Source organism: Cyrtonyx montezumae, unplaced genomic scaffold (genome assembly GCF_038088225.1).
Source record: "Cyrtonyx montezumae isolate F1298 unplaced genomic scaffold, pur_monq_1.0 scaffold_3, whole genome shotgun sequence".
NCBI classification, from domain to species: domain Eukaryota; kingdom Metazoa; phylum Chordata; class Aves; order Galliformes; family Odontophoridae; genus Cyrtonyx; species Cyrtonyx montezumae.
The window spans coordinates 59,819,382-59,834,719 of NW_027072034.1; the positions used below are offsets into that span (position 1 = coordinate 59,819,382).

Consider the following 15,338-nt stretch of genomic DNA (forward strand, 5'->3'; position numbering starts at 1 on the left):
TGCAATGCTTAGAAATCATTCCACATGACTGAAGTTATTGTAAAAGTAAGAGTGATACTTGAAAAACTTCACTGACAGCAGAATAGGATTCTGAAAGGTTAATATCCTTGAAGAAACAATGCTACAAAAACATCTATTATTTTAAAATACATATTTTTACGTTTAGTAATCAATTGCTGAAACATTTTTTAACAATCTTTCAGAGGCCTGACTTACAAAAACAGTGGGGTAGACATCGCAGCAGGGAATATTTTGGTTCAGAAAATTAAACCTCTAGCTGCAGCCACTTCAAGGTCAGGTAAGAGCTGGTCCTTTGTTTCTGTTACATGCTAGTATATGTAGTATTTTGTTATTATTCATAGTATTTTCCACTCATATTTGTTTCACTCTTAGGATTTAACCATGTTCAGTTTTAAGATTACCATACTTATTTTATCATAACCAGCTTTAGGATCAGGGACTATTTAAATACCGTAGGCAGTAGTAAAAAAGAGAGAGGGGATTTCCATTGGAAAATACTTAGCGTTCATTCCTTTCTATAAAGCAGTAGGCTTCAAATTGTTATAACAATTCCTTTTTTATATTTCAGAAAAATACTAAATGCAGCAGTCACTGTCATTATTGAATGTTCATTCACAAAGTTATATATTTTTTGCTTTAGATAATAAAGACAAAAAAAAGAAAGAGGATTAGGAGATTCTATGAAGGTTCTACAAGTGTAAGGGAAAAGTTTCATGGTGACAAAGTCATGCTGAGAGACTTCAGAGAGAATTTACTGATGTGTTGGAGGAACCCATGAAAGTAAAATTTACTATTTTCTCTTTTTCTGTCTGTCAGGCTGCAATGCAGAACTTGGAGGATTTGCTGGTCTCTTTGATTTGAAAGCAGCTGGATATAAAGATCCTATCTTGGTATCTGGAACTGATGGTGTTGGCACAAAACTCAAGGTAATGTGAAAATCAACATGCAGAATGGAAATTGCTTGATCACACGACTGTTATCTTTTATCACAAAAGATCAGTGGTGTTTAAAAATAGCTATTTATATTTCTGAAAAGAGAATGAAAAATTAAATTGCCTTCCTTCATGGAAAATAATTTACTGTATATTTTGGCATCTAAATACCTATCCTTGAGAAGAAGCTTAAAATAGCTCATTTTCATTATTAAGTACATAGCCAGTGCCCCATTTCACTGAGGTAGAATCTCCATCCTCGAAAAGATTACTCACAGGGAAAACATTTAATTTTATAGTTCCTGGAGTGTTTACACAAACGGCAATGAAACCCTCTTCAGTTCAGTCTCCTGTAAAGTTCCTTTCATATTAGCTAACTAAGAAAGTAAAAATTCCTAAAGCAGAATTTTAGGAGAGGAGCACAGAAATGTTCCTAACTGAAGCTGCTCCTCAAAAAGCATTTAGAGGATGAGCATGATTTGAGTGCCCTGCCATTGCAGACTTTGCTTGTGTTTGAGTTTCTGAAACCTAACCAAGGGGTTCTCTCATGGTGTTTTGCAGATTGCACAAGTGTGTAAGAAACATGACACCATAGGTCAAGACCTGGTTGCTATGTGTGTCAATGACATCCTGGCTCAAGGAGCAGAGCCCCTCTTCTTCCTTGACTATTTTGCATGTGGTAAACTTGACGTTGAAGTGGCTCAGGGTGTCATTGCAGGAATAGCTGAAGCATGCCAAAAAGCAGGATGTGCTCTTTTGGGTATGGATGTGCTATTTGTTCGGAGGGAGTGGAAACTCGTATGTGATTTCTTTATAATTGGTTTTAATGTGCTTGTTTTTCTAGTCCACTAAAGAATCTTAGAGCTGAGAAAAAAGGTCACGTGTCCTTGTTTTCTGCCTACCAAGAGCAGACAGTACTTTACAAATGCTGCCATTAGCTCAGGAAGTTGTTTCTTATTCATATCTTTTCATTTAACTTTGAAACTATAACAACTACCTAGAAAGCTAACTATCATGTATTTTAATTCTTTGTTTCTTTCATTTTTCAAGTGAATTTGAAAACGTGCCAAGTAGGTTTGGTTTTTTTATCCTTTATCCTAGAGAAAATTCTGGAGTTTTCCTCTAGAAACACGATTTGTATGTGTTACTATGCATATATGTCTCCCTGTATGTGTACATAATATTCTTTGAAGCTCTTGGCTGATTTTAAACAAATTTGACAGGAAAAGCAGAGCTCTCACTGTCAGTATATTCTCACAAGATCACGTAACTGGAAAGCTAGAGAGTGTCCATATAAATACAGGAAAAGCTTGAGTTGGAGCTCACTTCTTAAGAAAAAGAAGTTAACCACAAGACAGAAAAAGAAAACAAAACATTAAAGAAACAGATTTCACTAGTTACAGTACTAGCAAAAATGTCCACTGAGGGCTTGCTGAAAGTTTATTTCACCAAAATTTGCATATTCCAAGCTGTTAAGACTCAAATTTAAGCTTTTTTTTTTTTTTTTTGTCCCTGTAACACATGTATGTAATGCATTTTTCTAACAAGTGATGTATGTGTTGTGGTATACAGTAATCTAGCTATCCATGAAAAATAATACGTTTCACTTCATAAATCCTATAAATATGAATTTTAAACTGTTCAGTACAATTATTTCTAGGTCAGTGGAAAAGATTTGTTTTGTGTAAGTCTTTCAGTTACAAAAGGAATATAACACAGGGTTAAGTTTCAAAGCAGTGAAACTCAGAAAGTTGTTTTTGCATTTTGTTTTTTTTTCCCTCTTTTATAAAAATATTATTTAGAGAATTACCATGTTTTTTCAAAAAGGCTTTTGATTTGAGAATAACAGTGGCAGTTCAAGTATTTTACTTTATGTACCACTTGATAATTGGTACTGTACTTTTTCTGACTCCTTTAAGAAAGGCGGTGATAAAAGTATGTTCTAAACGAATATGCCTTGTTCTGATGGAGTTCACAAGCTTAGAAGAAGGAGCTATTTATGTTTTTTCTTCTGCATGAAGTGTTTGCCAGTTTTATGTTTTATCTTAAAATGTTCTCTTGGTTTATCAAATATAATCAAACCATTTGTATTTCAGTGTAAGTACATGCTAGGTGAAATCTTACTATGAAATCTTTTACTGAAATTTAAGGAATTTATTTCCAATTGAAAGACCTTAAAACTGCAAAGGGCTTTCAACATTTGTAAATTAATACCAGAAAACAATTCTCAATTTTGTAAATGGGTTAGTAAATACCTTTTTTTTTTTTTTTGTATTGACATTGAAGGAAGTTAGAACTCATACATAAAACAACCATGATTTGCTCCCCAAATTTATGACGCTATGGGAAGGAGGGGTACAAAGAGGATGCAGTAACTGTCTATCTAAGGCAGAAATGCTTTTCTGTAGCCTGAATCTTAGAATCACAGAATCACAAAGGTTGGAAAAGGCTTCCAAGATCACCCAGTCCAGCTGTCAGCCCACCCCCACCATGCCCACTGACCACGTCCCTCAGTGCCACATCCACACGGCTCCTGAACACCTCCGGGGATGGTGACTGTACCACCTCCCTGTGCAGCCTGTGCCACTGCCTCACTGCTGTTTCAGAAAAGAAATTTATTCTAGTTCCCAGCCTGAACTTGAGGCCATTCCCTCACATCCTTATTTCTGTTATCTGGGAAAAGAGCCCTACCTTTCTTCTCCATAGCCTCCTTTCAGGTCTTTGTAGAGTGCGATGAGGTCTCTCCTGAGCTTCCTTTTCTCTGGAATCATTAAAATAAATTTCAGTTTGGGATCCGACTTAAGACGTTTATGTCACTGTGCATGCACATATCATATAGATCTGTCTTTGTACAGTATCATCTCAGAAGTAAGTGGTGAGTCTTGTTTATGGAATGATCCTGAATTCTTTCCACATATATCTGCAATAGCTGAATACACTACTCAAATACCTTAAGCTCTTACTAGTGAGATACCGAACAAATACCTACATGCACAGTTTCACACAAATGTTAGTAAATGTGCTTTAAAACCAATGCACATGACACTTTTTAGTGTGAACTTTAAAATCAGAGTTGGTTATAGAAGTGTAATGTAAAAACATGGAACAGTTCCAGGGAATCTAGCATTGAGCAGCAGTCAAGCACTGAGCAGAAGGGTATCTTCACCATTGCTCAGGAGCAATTTGGAACCCCTTTAGAGATGCTTTTTTGAAGTAGAAGAATGAATGAAGTCTAGCAAAAAAAAACCAAAAACCAACGCAGTACTGATCAATATGTTAGGCAGATGTCATAGTATAATGGCAACTTAGTCATTTTCAAGCTCTTTTCTTGTTGACGTCGGGACCAGTGAAGGAGTTTGAAGGATAATAATGACATGGCTTTGAGTTCCTCCCTGGAATGATGGAATAGTGTGAAGATGGCTTTTCAGAAAAATTGTTATTTCAGTATTTCAGTAAATGCTCCTTTCCTGTATTAAACACAGTGATTTTCTCTCTAGACTGAATGAGACATGACAGGCAAAGCACAGGTCTTCAACGGCAAAGGCAATCAGCTTATACCTGAAGGGCACTAAGGGAACTGGTGCTGCTCTGTGTAGAGTGAGAATGCTCTTTGAGCTGTGTTACTCATTTCCTTGTAAGCCTGGAAAATAGCCTTTTCAAACTGCATTCTGAATGACATCATTCAGACAAAACATGGTTTTCAAACAAAACAAAATGATGTCCTGATAATGGGAATATAAGATAATAGCCTGGATTACTGTTTCAGCTGTATGCATGGGTAGGAAAGTCCTCTTTAAGAGGTTTCTCCCAAAATAATCTATGAACCTTAGTTGTGTAGAATTGAGGTGACAGTGATGCTCAGGTTGTTGGCATGAGTGGAAGTCAGAATAATATTATGTATAAAATCTTTACAGTGGCAAGTAAAACGAATAGAAATGTCATGCTTTTGAGGTTCTTTTGTGAATTTCTTGTATCTTGTAAGTTCTGAATGAAGAATGTTGAATCCAGCAGAATTTGAAGATTGGAAGCTCTAAATATATGGTATGATTTTAAAATGTGATTGCACAGCAATCTGATCCTTGTTGTCAGAGCAAGGGAAGAAATGTTCTTTCGCAGTTTGCTATTGTTTGCTCAATTGAAGGGCCTGTGACAACGGTGTGTTTTTAAGTACTTCTAGTGTTAGTTTATCTAACTAAAAATATCAGTTAATTAATGCCTTAAGAGTTTAAAACTTTGAAAAATTGCATACGCACTGCTTCCAGTAGTTTTCCAATAGTCCCTTCACCTTTTATTTGGTTCTCACAGGAGGAGAAACTGCCGAAATGCCAGGCATGTATCCACCCGGCGAGTATGACCTGGCAGGCTTTGCTGTTGGTGCAGTAGAGCGAGGGCAAATGCTGCCCCAGTTGGAGAGAATTGCTGATGGAGATGTGGTTATTGGAGTCGCTTCTTATGGGGTTCACAGCAATGGGTACAGCCTTGTAAGGAAGATTGTTGAAAAGTCATCGCTGGATTTCTCTTCTCAAGTTGGCATCTCTGGCAATCAGACGTTAGGTACTGTTTCTAATGCAGTTTCTTCTCTTGAATTGAACAAAAGAAATTCACACAATTGTCTTGTTTGTACCTTTGGTTTTGTAACTTTTCTGTGATACTAAGAAAGTTGCTCCATTCTCAAACGTGTTCTCATCGTTTTTTGTTTTCTGTGAATCACGCATGCAGGAAAGAAATGAAGGGAGGGAGATACATAACTAATTGTATGCTGAAAGGTGGGAATTGTGTTTCTCTCTGTAACTGTGCTCACTTCAGTCCAGCAAATTTGTATTTTGAAATTACCCCAATTTCATATGGAGTAACATTTTTTTCAGCATTGTAATTTTGTTCTTTCATCTTTCATCAACAGGAGATCTGTTGTTAACCCCAACTAAGATCTACAGTAAGACTCTGTTGCCTGTCCTTCGCTCAGGCCACGTGAAAGCTTATGCACACATCACTGGGGGAGGTTTGCTGGAAAACATCCCCAGAGTTCTCCCCGACTCCTTTGGTGTCGTTTTAGGTGAGATAGAGAGAAAAGCTGAGAAACATCTGCATGTTAATATGCATAGAAGTGGAAGCAACTCAAAGTAAACTCTCATCATTTGCAAAAACCTGCAAAATTACTTGTAGTTATGTGACATTAGTGATAGAGTTTTTGATTGGCATTCAGATACGGTTACTAGCTGAAGTAGGTCTCCTGAATTTCAGTGGACTTTAATTAATCCTCATCACAATTTCATCAGATTCTCTAGAAATACTATTTCACTTTTTACAGGGGAGTGAAGTTAGAAAGGTAAACAACTTACTGTAAATTATGCAAAGGTAAACAACTTACTATAAGTTATGCAGTGTTCAGTTGGGTTATAGAATAAAATAAGGTAACTGCTGTAGAGTTCTGAACTCTAGTCACTAAATGTAGCTGAGAACTTACTTTTACTGTCTTTGGTGTTCCATTACAGAGGCTAGTCTGGAAGCATTTCTTGTGAAGTTGTAAATCACCCTTACCTTATTGCAACTGTGAGAATTGTGTCTTTTGTGACAGTTTTTAAGGCTATTGTTCTTGTACAATAGTTTCTCCAGAAGCAGGATTGACAACTTCTTTCCACAGACTGCCTCACACCCCATTTTGGATTATTCATTAATAGTCTGCAGTGCAGTGATAGGATTAATTTTCTCTGAGTGAAAGTTTTTTTTCTATTCCCAAGTCATGTTAAGAAAAGAAAGAAACAAACTATTTCTCTGCATGGAAACTGATTTAAGTTGCTCTAATGCTGTTGTAAGATTTTGTCTGTGCTTTCCACCCAGATTTTGCCTCTCAGTACTCTAATAATTTCAGTATTTGTGTATAGGTAGTGCCCTCCACTCTTCATTTGTACTTTCAATTTTCTTCAGATGCTTTTAGCTGGAAGATTCCTGAAATCTTTTGTTGGCTCCATAAAGAAGGCAACCTCTCTGAGGAGGAGATGGCTCGGACATTTAATTGTGGGATTGGTGCAGTCTTGGTTGTTCAGAAGGAGCTGGCTCAGCAGGTGCTCAAAGATGTGCAGAAACATGAGGCAGCCTGGATGATTGGGAGAGTTGTCCCTCTACAAAAAGGTTGCTAGATTTTTTATTTTCCTTGATACAAAAAAGATAAAGTAAATTACTTTGCTGATGCTTCTCCATGCAGTTTAGCTGAAAAACTCTTAATTGGCACCTCCATGGCTTTTGTGCACAGGGTATTAAATTGTCATTCCTAGTGACTTCTGTCTTAGCCTTTAAAACATGTGCTTAGCAATGTCAGTGTCAACAGAACTATAAATAAATATTGAGAAGTAAAACAGTGCCACTGTTCTCTTTTCATGGATGTTTTTCTCCTCTCTGTGTTTCTGCCTTTATTTACTTTCTTTTTTTCTTTTTATGCCTTCAGGCTCTGCCCATGTTAAAGTCCATAACCTGCTTCAAGCCTTGCAAGCAAATAGGTCACTGTCTGTGCACAGCCATATCCAAGGCAAAATCCAAACAAACAAAGTGAAGGTTGCTGTCCTTATCTCTGGAACAGGTGAGAGTTTACATTCTTTACTAGACTATTGAAAAAGGAACTTCAACTGAGAATCAGAACCTTTTGAAGTCTGTGAAAGTCTTCACTGTGGCTTTGATAGCCTTCTCGCAAGGATTTCGGTGCTCAGTAACAGGCAGAATAGATTTTGCCCTTGGGTTAATTTCAGTCAGACGCAAAATGATCTTTACCCTCAGCTGCAAACTAACTATAAATCACACGTATTAATTTTAACTACAAATTTCTGTTGTCCCTAGGTTCAAGCAGCTTTTTTCTTTTTTTTTTTTTTGCTACTGGGACCACAACATTGTTTTACAAACAGATCAGAGTTTCCTCTTGCCTCAGTCACTTCCAGAATTTCCAGCATTGCCACTTGTTAAGAAATAAACCATCAGAACAATTTCAGCAACTACAGTTTACATAGCTAATTGCTAGTAAAAGACTGCAGGTATCAGATTTAGTTCCCAGTAACATCAGTAAATAAGAGATTACTGTTAACATTGGTGGTTTTTGGATTGAGTCTCACCCACATTGCTACTTAATTAAAAACTACTGTAGCTGCTAACTATATTTATTCTCCAGGAACAGCTTGGTATTCATGAATTATTTTTTCACTCAGGCACAAACCTGGAAGCCCTCATAAATAGCACAAAGAAGCCCACCAGTTTTGCACAAATAGTTCTTGTTGTTTCTAACAAAGCTGGCGTGGAGGGGCTAAGGAAAGCTGAGAGAGCTGGTATTCCTACAAGGGTAAGTATTTCTCATCTTTTTAAAATTAATCTTCATTAACTCTGACTACGTCGGAAAAGTACTGTGAAATAATGATTAAAAAAGAAGAAGGCTTGGTGGGTTTGTGTTGTTGTTGTTCTGTCATGATCTTTGTGCCCCTGGGCAAACTACCTTACATAGGAGCAAATTACTTCCTGTTCTCCTTCTTTAGATATGACACTTAATACTGGTGGTATTGGGAATGGTCATTGTATTAAACCAGTGCTAAATTTAGTTTAAACTTTGCCATTTATTTAAGTGTTATTAAGCATTTGCACTAAAGTAGCAGGGTATTTTATCTGAGCTTATATTTAAACATACATCTAAACAAGCATTTGAATGAAATAAGAGAGGTCAAACTTAATGAGACCTCCCATTTTCTCCCTGGGCATCGCTTCAGGCATTTCAGGATTTGTTCAAAGCAAACTGTGATTCCCTATGTGTCACTGGATCCATCACTGCATTGCTTTGCCCTTTGTTTAGCCATTTGCATTACAGATATGAAATGTCACTGTTCTGACTTAGGAGCATTTTACAGTCACTTTTCACCAATAACTAGAGATGATATGGAAGATTAGGCCCCAGTGCATGCTTTCATCTTGGAGGGCTCTCTCAGTGTTTGAGTGACACAACAGAGGCACAGAGTTGTATATGCTTTGCCAGGTATTACCTAGTTGTGTCATTGGAGAGTTCAGCCCAGTGTTGAGCTAGGCTCTATTCCTAGTGCCCTCTGCCACCTTTTCAGCTACCCAGTTCTGGTTTTTCAAGACTACTTTGTGATATTTAAATGTGCCAACATGGTAAATCTCATATGAATTAACAGGTACTTTTATTTAAAAGACTACAAATGTTTTAAGTTAAGTAGCACTACCTTATTCCTGTTGAAATTAAGAAGTCTATCTTAGGTAGGAAATAACATAATTCAGTGATACTGTCCTTTTGCAGTAAGGGCTTTTTATATACCCGTGACTGACCTCTCTTTCAAGATTTTGTGGTACAATTTGAAGCAAATTACTTAAAACTAATCATGTTTTAAGGTGAAATCATTCTTAGACTTTTAGATTATCCTAATGACCTGCATTTGTAGCCTAACTTTATCCAAATCCTGGGGTCTATGGCTGTGGGCCTAATGAGATAAAGCTCAGCTTTCTGATAATTACTCTCTGTTTAGAGGAATTAAGACTGGTTATTTGTCTGTTAGTTGTATGCATTTTTGAAGTGCTCTTCTTGCTGTGTATGGGAATCTAACGGTAGCCACATGTGAAGATTTACTGCGGGATATTTTTTTTGGCTAATTACTCCAGAGTACCATACCATCCCGTTTGTTTTGGCTTTTATATTAAACTAACTCTGTGCCCATGTTTCTTCTTTTTTTGGTCTCTGATCACAGGTTGTTGACCACAAATTGTATGGAAGTCGCACTGAGTTTGACGGTGCGGTTGACAGAATCCTTGAAGAATTCTCAGTTGAGCTGATCTGCCTTGCTGGATTTATGCGAATACTGTCAGGTCCTTTTGTCAAGAAATGGGAAGGTAATTGCATGCATTTTAAGAAGAGATAAATAAATAAAAAGCATTTTGATAAATTATACCCAGGAAAAGGAAAAATATAGAAAAGAGGCCATATTAATTCCAAGTTTGCAGGAAACAAGACTTCACATTTGATAAGGAAAGCGGTGAAAGAGAGAAAGTCTCTTCTTATCGTTTCACAGAAGCTTGAGGAAGCCACCTTCAAATGGTGGTCTTCAATTTACTAGAAAATGTTGTAAAGGAATGCTTTTGGCCTCTGCAAACTTGATGTGTGGGTCACATCATTGCCCGAGCAGTAAGTGTTGACTGTGGGCAGGTGAGCATTCAGCCAAGGAGAAATCTTTTCTCTCCTAGATGAGCTTTGCCTGCAGACTGAACTGCAGAGCAATATGTGGTTCCTGTTAACATCTCAAAGTCTCTTGGTCAGACATCCCAGGAGCTGTATGAATCTTTGGGTAACTCTGGTTCATTGGAAGTATTTGGTGTCTCTATTCTGGTCATCTTTTTTTCTTAGACTATATATTAGGAAGAAACTATTTTCTGTGAGGGTGGTGAGACACTGGCACAGGTTGCCCAGCGAGGTTGTGGATGTCCCCTCCCTGGAGGTGTTCAGTGCCAGGCTGGATGGGGCTGTGAGCAACCTGCTCTAGAGGGATGTGCCCCTGCCTATAGCAGGGGGGTTGGAACTACCTGATCTTAAAGGTCCCTCCCAACACAAACCATTCTACGATTCTGTCATCTTTAACAATTTTACTCTTCTTTGTTAGGGGCTGATAAAGCCTCTGCCTCCTACAGCTGTTACATTCCTTATCTTATCTCTTTTAGTTTTATGGAGGGAGTTCTTAATCACACAGGAGCAGATACTTCTTTCACTACTGGCTGTAGTCAGCCTTAGTCATGGTTACTTAAGCATGTTTACACCGGGTGCTGGCTGGTCACGCTGTACCCTGCAGCTCTCTGGGCCACCTCTGTTGTTCATGCTGTGACTGTTGTTTTCCTCTGGGTGTGTCTGTGACACCTACCTTTTACAGCTGAACTACTTTTCAGACCTCTCTTTAAAATCAGTAGAGCAAAACAAGCATTCCTCAGAGGCAATTTGTGTTATGCTAAATCTGCCAACTAACTAAAGTTGGATTCATTGATTTTGTTTCTCTCTGTTACGGAGTCTGGAAGACCAGGGTTCAGTGTCTGTCTTCTAGACAACTGCAGTCAATAGTCTAAATTGTCCAGAAACAGTTCATTCTTGTTCCCTTTCTCCAGCAGTTACAAGGACATAGTGCACAAAGTTAGTTGTGAAACTCCTCTACTTGCTTAATGTCCTTGAAATGTTAATTGTGAATCTTATCAGAAAAGACAGATAAAAAGAAGTAAACGAACAGCCACTTTCTTTTAGAGCAGCTCACAGAATCGTAGAACCATTGAGCTTGGAAAAGATCTCTAGGATCACCTAGTCCCACCATCAGCCCATACTCACCGTGCCCACTAGTTGCTGACGTAAGTAAGGAGAAACTCAGAAAACTCCAAAAGATGTGTGGAGGGTTATTTTTGTCTGAGTCCTCAGTACTTTTTTGCTCAAGATGCAAAAAGGGAGATGCTGGTGATTAAAAAGGGGTATTCTTGAGATACAAAACACGTGTGAGATATTGTTATAGGTCAGTTGGTACATTTGCCTCTTAAGTTTTGCAAGTCAAAGTCTGCGTGAGTCCTTGTGGTGAGAATGCAGGTTCTGTATTGAGCTGCCAGCAACGGCCTTCACTTCACATTACAAAACCACATGGCTCTATTTCAGTACACTGCTGCCTCTGCCAGCATATGTCAGCTCAGTCTTACTGCTTGGCATTTAGGTGGTGTTCAGTGTATCCTGATGACACACAGTCATCCTAAGCAGGAGGCATGTGGAGATAGCGTGGGCGTAGCATACTGTGATATAAATAGTGATGATGGTCATTTCTTTAATCTTGCAAGGGTTTGTACTGAGTCCAAGAGAAGAACCAGTACTGCTCAGCACCTTTTGATTTTGCTCTGGTCCGGAATTGGCAGGACAGTTGTCACAGACATATTAAAGGCAGACAGGGAAGTTGTGCCAGAAAAAAAGAAGGTATTCTGATAGTTTAACGATGACACTGCTCTAAGTGAGACCCTAAGGGCACAGATAGCCACTGTCTCCTACTGTACTGCCATGCAGGAGCTAAGGCATATGCTTTCTCTTTTAAGAAAATGTAGGGTACAGGCTTCCCAGGGTTCTAACCACAGTCACACCTGATAGAGCATTAAAGGTTACATTTTCCATTTCAGGATCTCCCAGCCAACTTTCCGCCTGGAAAGTAGTAGTGGTAGACAGGTGCTTTTTGGAAGGGCAGAGCGAAGGACTCCCCTGTGAGCAGCTGCTGTCTTTCATTAAGCCAAAACAGATGGGGAGGAGAGGTCTGAGCTAAAGAATTTTTGCCTTGTCATAGGAGTCTGTTATGTTTGAAACTGCACCACATTTCTATGGGGTATTGAGTCTGTAAGAAGGGACTGTGCTCATGATGAAAGAAGAGGATAATGACATACGGAGAGTATGGGCAACCAGGGGGAAAAAAGATAGATGTATATTGATGATTAGTCACTGGAAAACTATGCTTTAGCTCTGGAGTTCATTGCAAGTGACTGCTGTCTTTGATTTTCTGAAATAGCAACACATTCTGAAATGCTTTGAGTTGGTTATCTGGCAGTAAAATAAAAAAAATAAGCATAAGTAATGCTTAGAAAAATCTTTTTCACAGATGTGTATTGTTCCTCTGTTGATTACTGATACTTTGAACACTCTGATAAGTCCAAATGCTAAAAGGCAATGACCTCATTTATTCTTTTCAAGGAAAAATATTGAATATCCACCCATCCCTACTGCCTTCTTTTAAGGGAGCAAATGCCCACAAATTGGTGCTGGAAGCTGGAGTCCGAGTAACAGGCTGTACTGTGCACTTCGTGGCTGTAAGTATTTCCTTCCTCCACCCAATCATCATTGACAGGTCTTAAGATTTTCACCTTGGAGCTTGTATGGAAATCCCTTACAGCATTGTGCTTGACTGCCTTTTCTCCTTCTTTCATTCATTCATTCATAACATTGTTAGGCAACACAGTGCTTTAGTTTGCTGTCCCTGGAAAAGGAACTAGAAATGAACAGTCTGTACAGGAGTTAGAGCTTTACCTTAATTAACTTCCTTAAGTATCTCACTGCTGCCATTTCAGCTGTTACAGTGGCTTGTAATGTATTGACTAACCCCAAAATCTTTAGAGAACAGCACCGACCTCTTATATTTTATCATACAACCTTCCTTATTTGTTGCCTTCAAGAGGAAAAAAAAAAACAAAGCATTGGAAGTGGCACAAGAAGTTTAGATTTGTTAAGAAGTAATCCTGTGTTTGTGGAAAAAGAGAAAAACTTAATGTTAGAATCACAGAATTGTTTGGGTTGGAAGGGAACTCAAAGCCCACGCAGCCCCAACCCGCTGCCATGGGCAGGGCTGCCCCCAGCAGCTCAGGCTGTCCAGGGCCCCATCCAACCTGGCCTTGAGCAGCTCCAGCTCTCTCAGCCCATCTCGGTGGGAGAGGTGCTCCAGCCCTCTGATCAAAAGTCAAAAACTAAGGAAGAAAATGCCAGAGACCTCTCAGCACGGAAGATGTACTTTTTATCAGTTCAGGGAGATTTTTTCCATCTTGTTTGGTTATCAGAGTTGGCAGTAACTATTTTCCAGTCTTCAACTACATACTTCAGATTATCAGCCTTTTTTCCAGTTCCTGGAATCTGTTTTCATAACTTTGGCTTTCCCTTGGAAAGAACAGTTTTTTTCTAGTTTGAAGAATCACATTCCTGTCTCCATCACATGACCTTTTCTTGTCTGTGTGGCAATGAGTAGCCATGAACAGCCAAGCTGCACCTCATTAACATGCAAAAAAGACATCTTTTGGTCCCGTGGTATAGCTCTGTGCCAGAGCTGGCTAATTCACTTTTCTGAATTGAAATGTCATCATTTAGTCCAACCCAGTCAGTCATGTCCTCAGTTAATGCAGCTTTTGTTTTCTGAAGCAGAAACGTTGCTCGCTTCTCCTTTTTCCTTGCAACCTAAGCTTCTGTCAGTTCCTCACGGCTCTTGTGTCAGCATCTTCTCTGCTCTCCCTGTTGGCCCAATTTCACATTTCCTGTAATAATGTAATGGCAAACAGATCTCCACCACAGCTGGGGTCCAGTAATTGTTACACATCCACGCCGCTCTGTCATGTCTCCCAGCAGCACAACTTTCTGGTTACCGCTTTTACAGGAGGAGGTGGATGCTGGAGCAATCATTTTCCAAGAGGCAGTTCCAGTGAAGATTGGTGACACGGTGGAGACATTGTCCGAGCGGGTGAAGGAGGCGGAGCACCGGGCTTTCCCTGCTGCCCTGCAGCTCGTGGCCAGCGGGGCCGTGCAGGTGGGCGAAGCCGGCAAGATCTGCTGGAAGTAGAGCCTTGGAAGAGGCAGCTGAGGTGCGTCCATTGGTGGAAACTGAGCTCACAGTTGAAAAACACACGTGCTGTATTCTCTTCACAAAGTGGCCCAGGTTCTGGCCATAGCCACTAACTTCAAATGCTGAACTTGCTCTCAGTCAGATACTGAATAGAATTAACCTTCTGCTGACCATTTGCCTTCAGGGATTCCCCTATCAATCCATACCTGAATTCCTCTCAGAGATTTGTTTGGAGCCAAAAGAGCAGAGCCTGCTTTGGCCTGAGCAGAAAGGGAAATAGGACTGGATGCAAAATGTGTTCTTGGCTTGTGAGACGTTCTGTAAAACTTCTGCTGAAAATAAGTGCCTGTATTCTGGGAATGGTATTTTCACCTAATGTTCTTATTTACTAAAACTATCCGTTTTCCTCATATAAACCAGAAGCATTTGCCTGAAGCTCCTTATGTTACCCTGTACCACAGAGAAAACCAATTTCTATTCTGTGTCCTGATCTCAATTTGGATTTGAAATAAAGTCTGATAATATTAGCAATTTAAATGTATCAATATTTTTCCTTGGAATTCCCTTTCAAAGGTAGAAGCTGAAGAAGGGATTTATGAAGCAGAATGTGTCTTCATCTGCCGTGCCACAACCATAAATCAGTTTCAGAGGTTACAGACACGTGCAGGGAGTGAGCTGAAATTCCAGAGTGTGTGACCTTACTGTTGCCATGGACAGATGGCCTCCGATAAAGAAACTTGCTGACAGAATATTCCTGTCATCATTTGTCACTGAAGATAAAGCTCAGGTGAATATAGAGGAAAATCACGTGCTCAAATCTAATTTGCTTGCAGAAGGCAAAGAATAAAGGCTGAGTCTTCAGCATGGCATTTATCTGTACAAGTCTACCTTGCCACAGAAGGGTCATCCCACAGGCAGATGGTCTCCACAGATTGAAATCTGCCTGTCACACAGGTTGGGACCCAGTCTGCCCAAGCTCAGCGCATCGGCCATGATGCAGCACAGCTGTTAAGAAATCAGACTTCATTTA

At 39.3% G+C, this 15,338-nt stretch overlaps 1 protein-coding gene across 1 annotated transcript in view; it reads left to right on the forward strand.

The window, feature by feature from the left end:
• GART (phosphoribosylglycinamide formyltransferase, phosphoribosylglycinamide synthetase, phosphoribosylaminoimidazole synthetase) overlaps nucleotides 1-14,678 on the forward strand; it is a 35,403-nt gene extending 20,725 nt beyond the window's left edge. The window contains exons 13-23 of the mRNA XM_065741717.1: nucleotides 204-298; nucleotides 838-947; nucleotides 1,515-1,713; nucleotides 5,259-5,507; nucleotides 5,854-6,006; nucleotides 6,879-7,082; nucleotides 7,396-7,527; nucleotides 8,144-8,274; nucleotides 9,683-9,824; nucleotides 12,679-12,794; nucleotides 14,123-14,678. Coding sequence (XP_065597789.1) covers nucleotides 204-298; nucleotides 838-947; nucleotides 1,515-1,713; nucleotides 5,259-5,507; nucleotides 5,854-6,006; nucleotides 6,879-7,082; nucleotides 7,396-7,527; nucleotides 8,144-8,274; nucleotides 9,683-9,824; nucleotides 12,679-12,794; nucleotides 14,123-14,305 — 1,714 coding nt within the window. The 3' untranslated portion in view covers nucleotides 14,306-14,678. The remainder of the gene's footprint in view (nucleotides 1-203; nucleotides 299-837; nucleotides 948-1,514; nucleotides 1,714-5,258; nucleotides 5,508-5,853; nucleotides 6,007-6,878; nucleotides 7,083-7,395; nucleotides 7,528-8,143; nucleotides 8,275-9,682; nucleotides 9,825-12,678; nucleotides 12,795-14,122) is intronic.
• The last annotated feature ends 660 nt before the right edge of the window (nucleotides 14,679-15,338 follow it).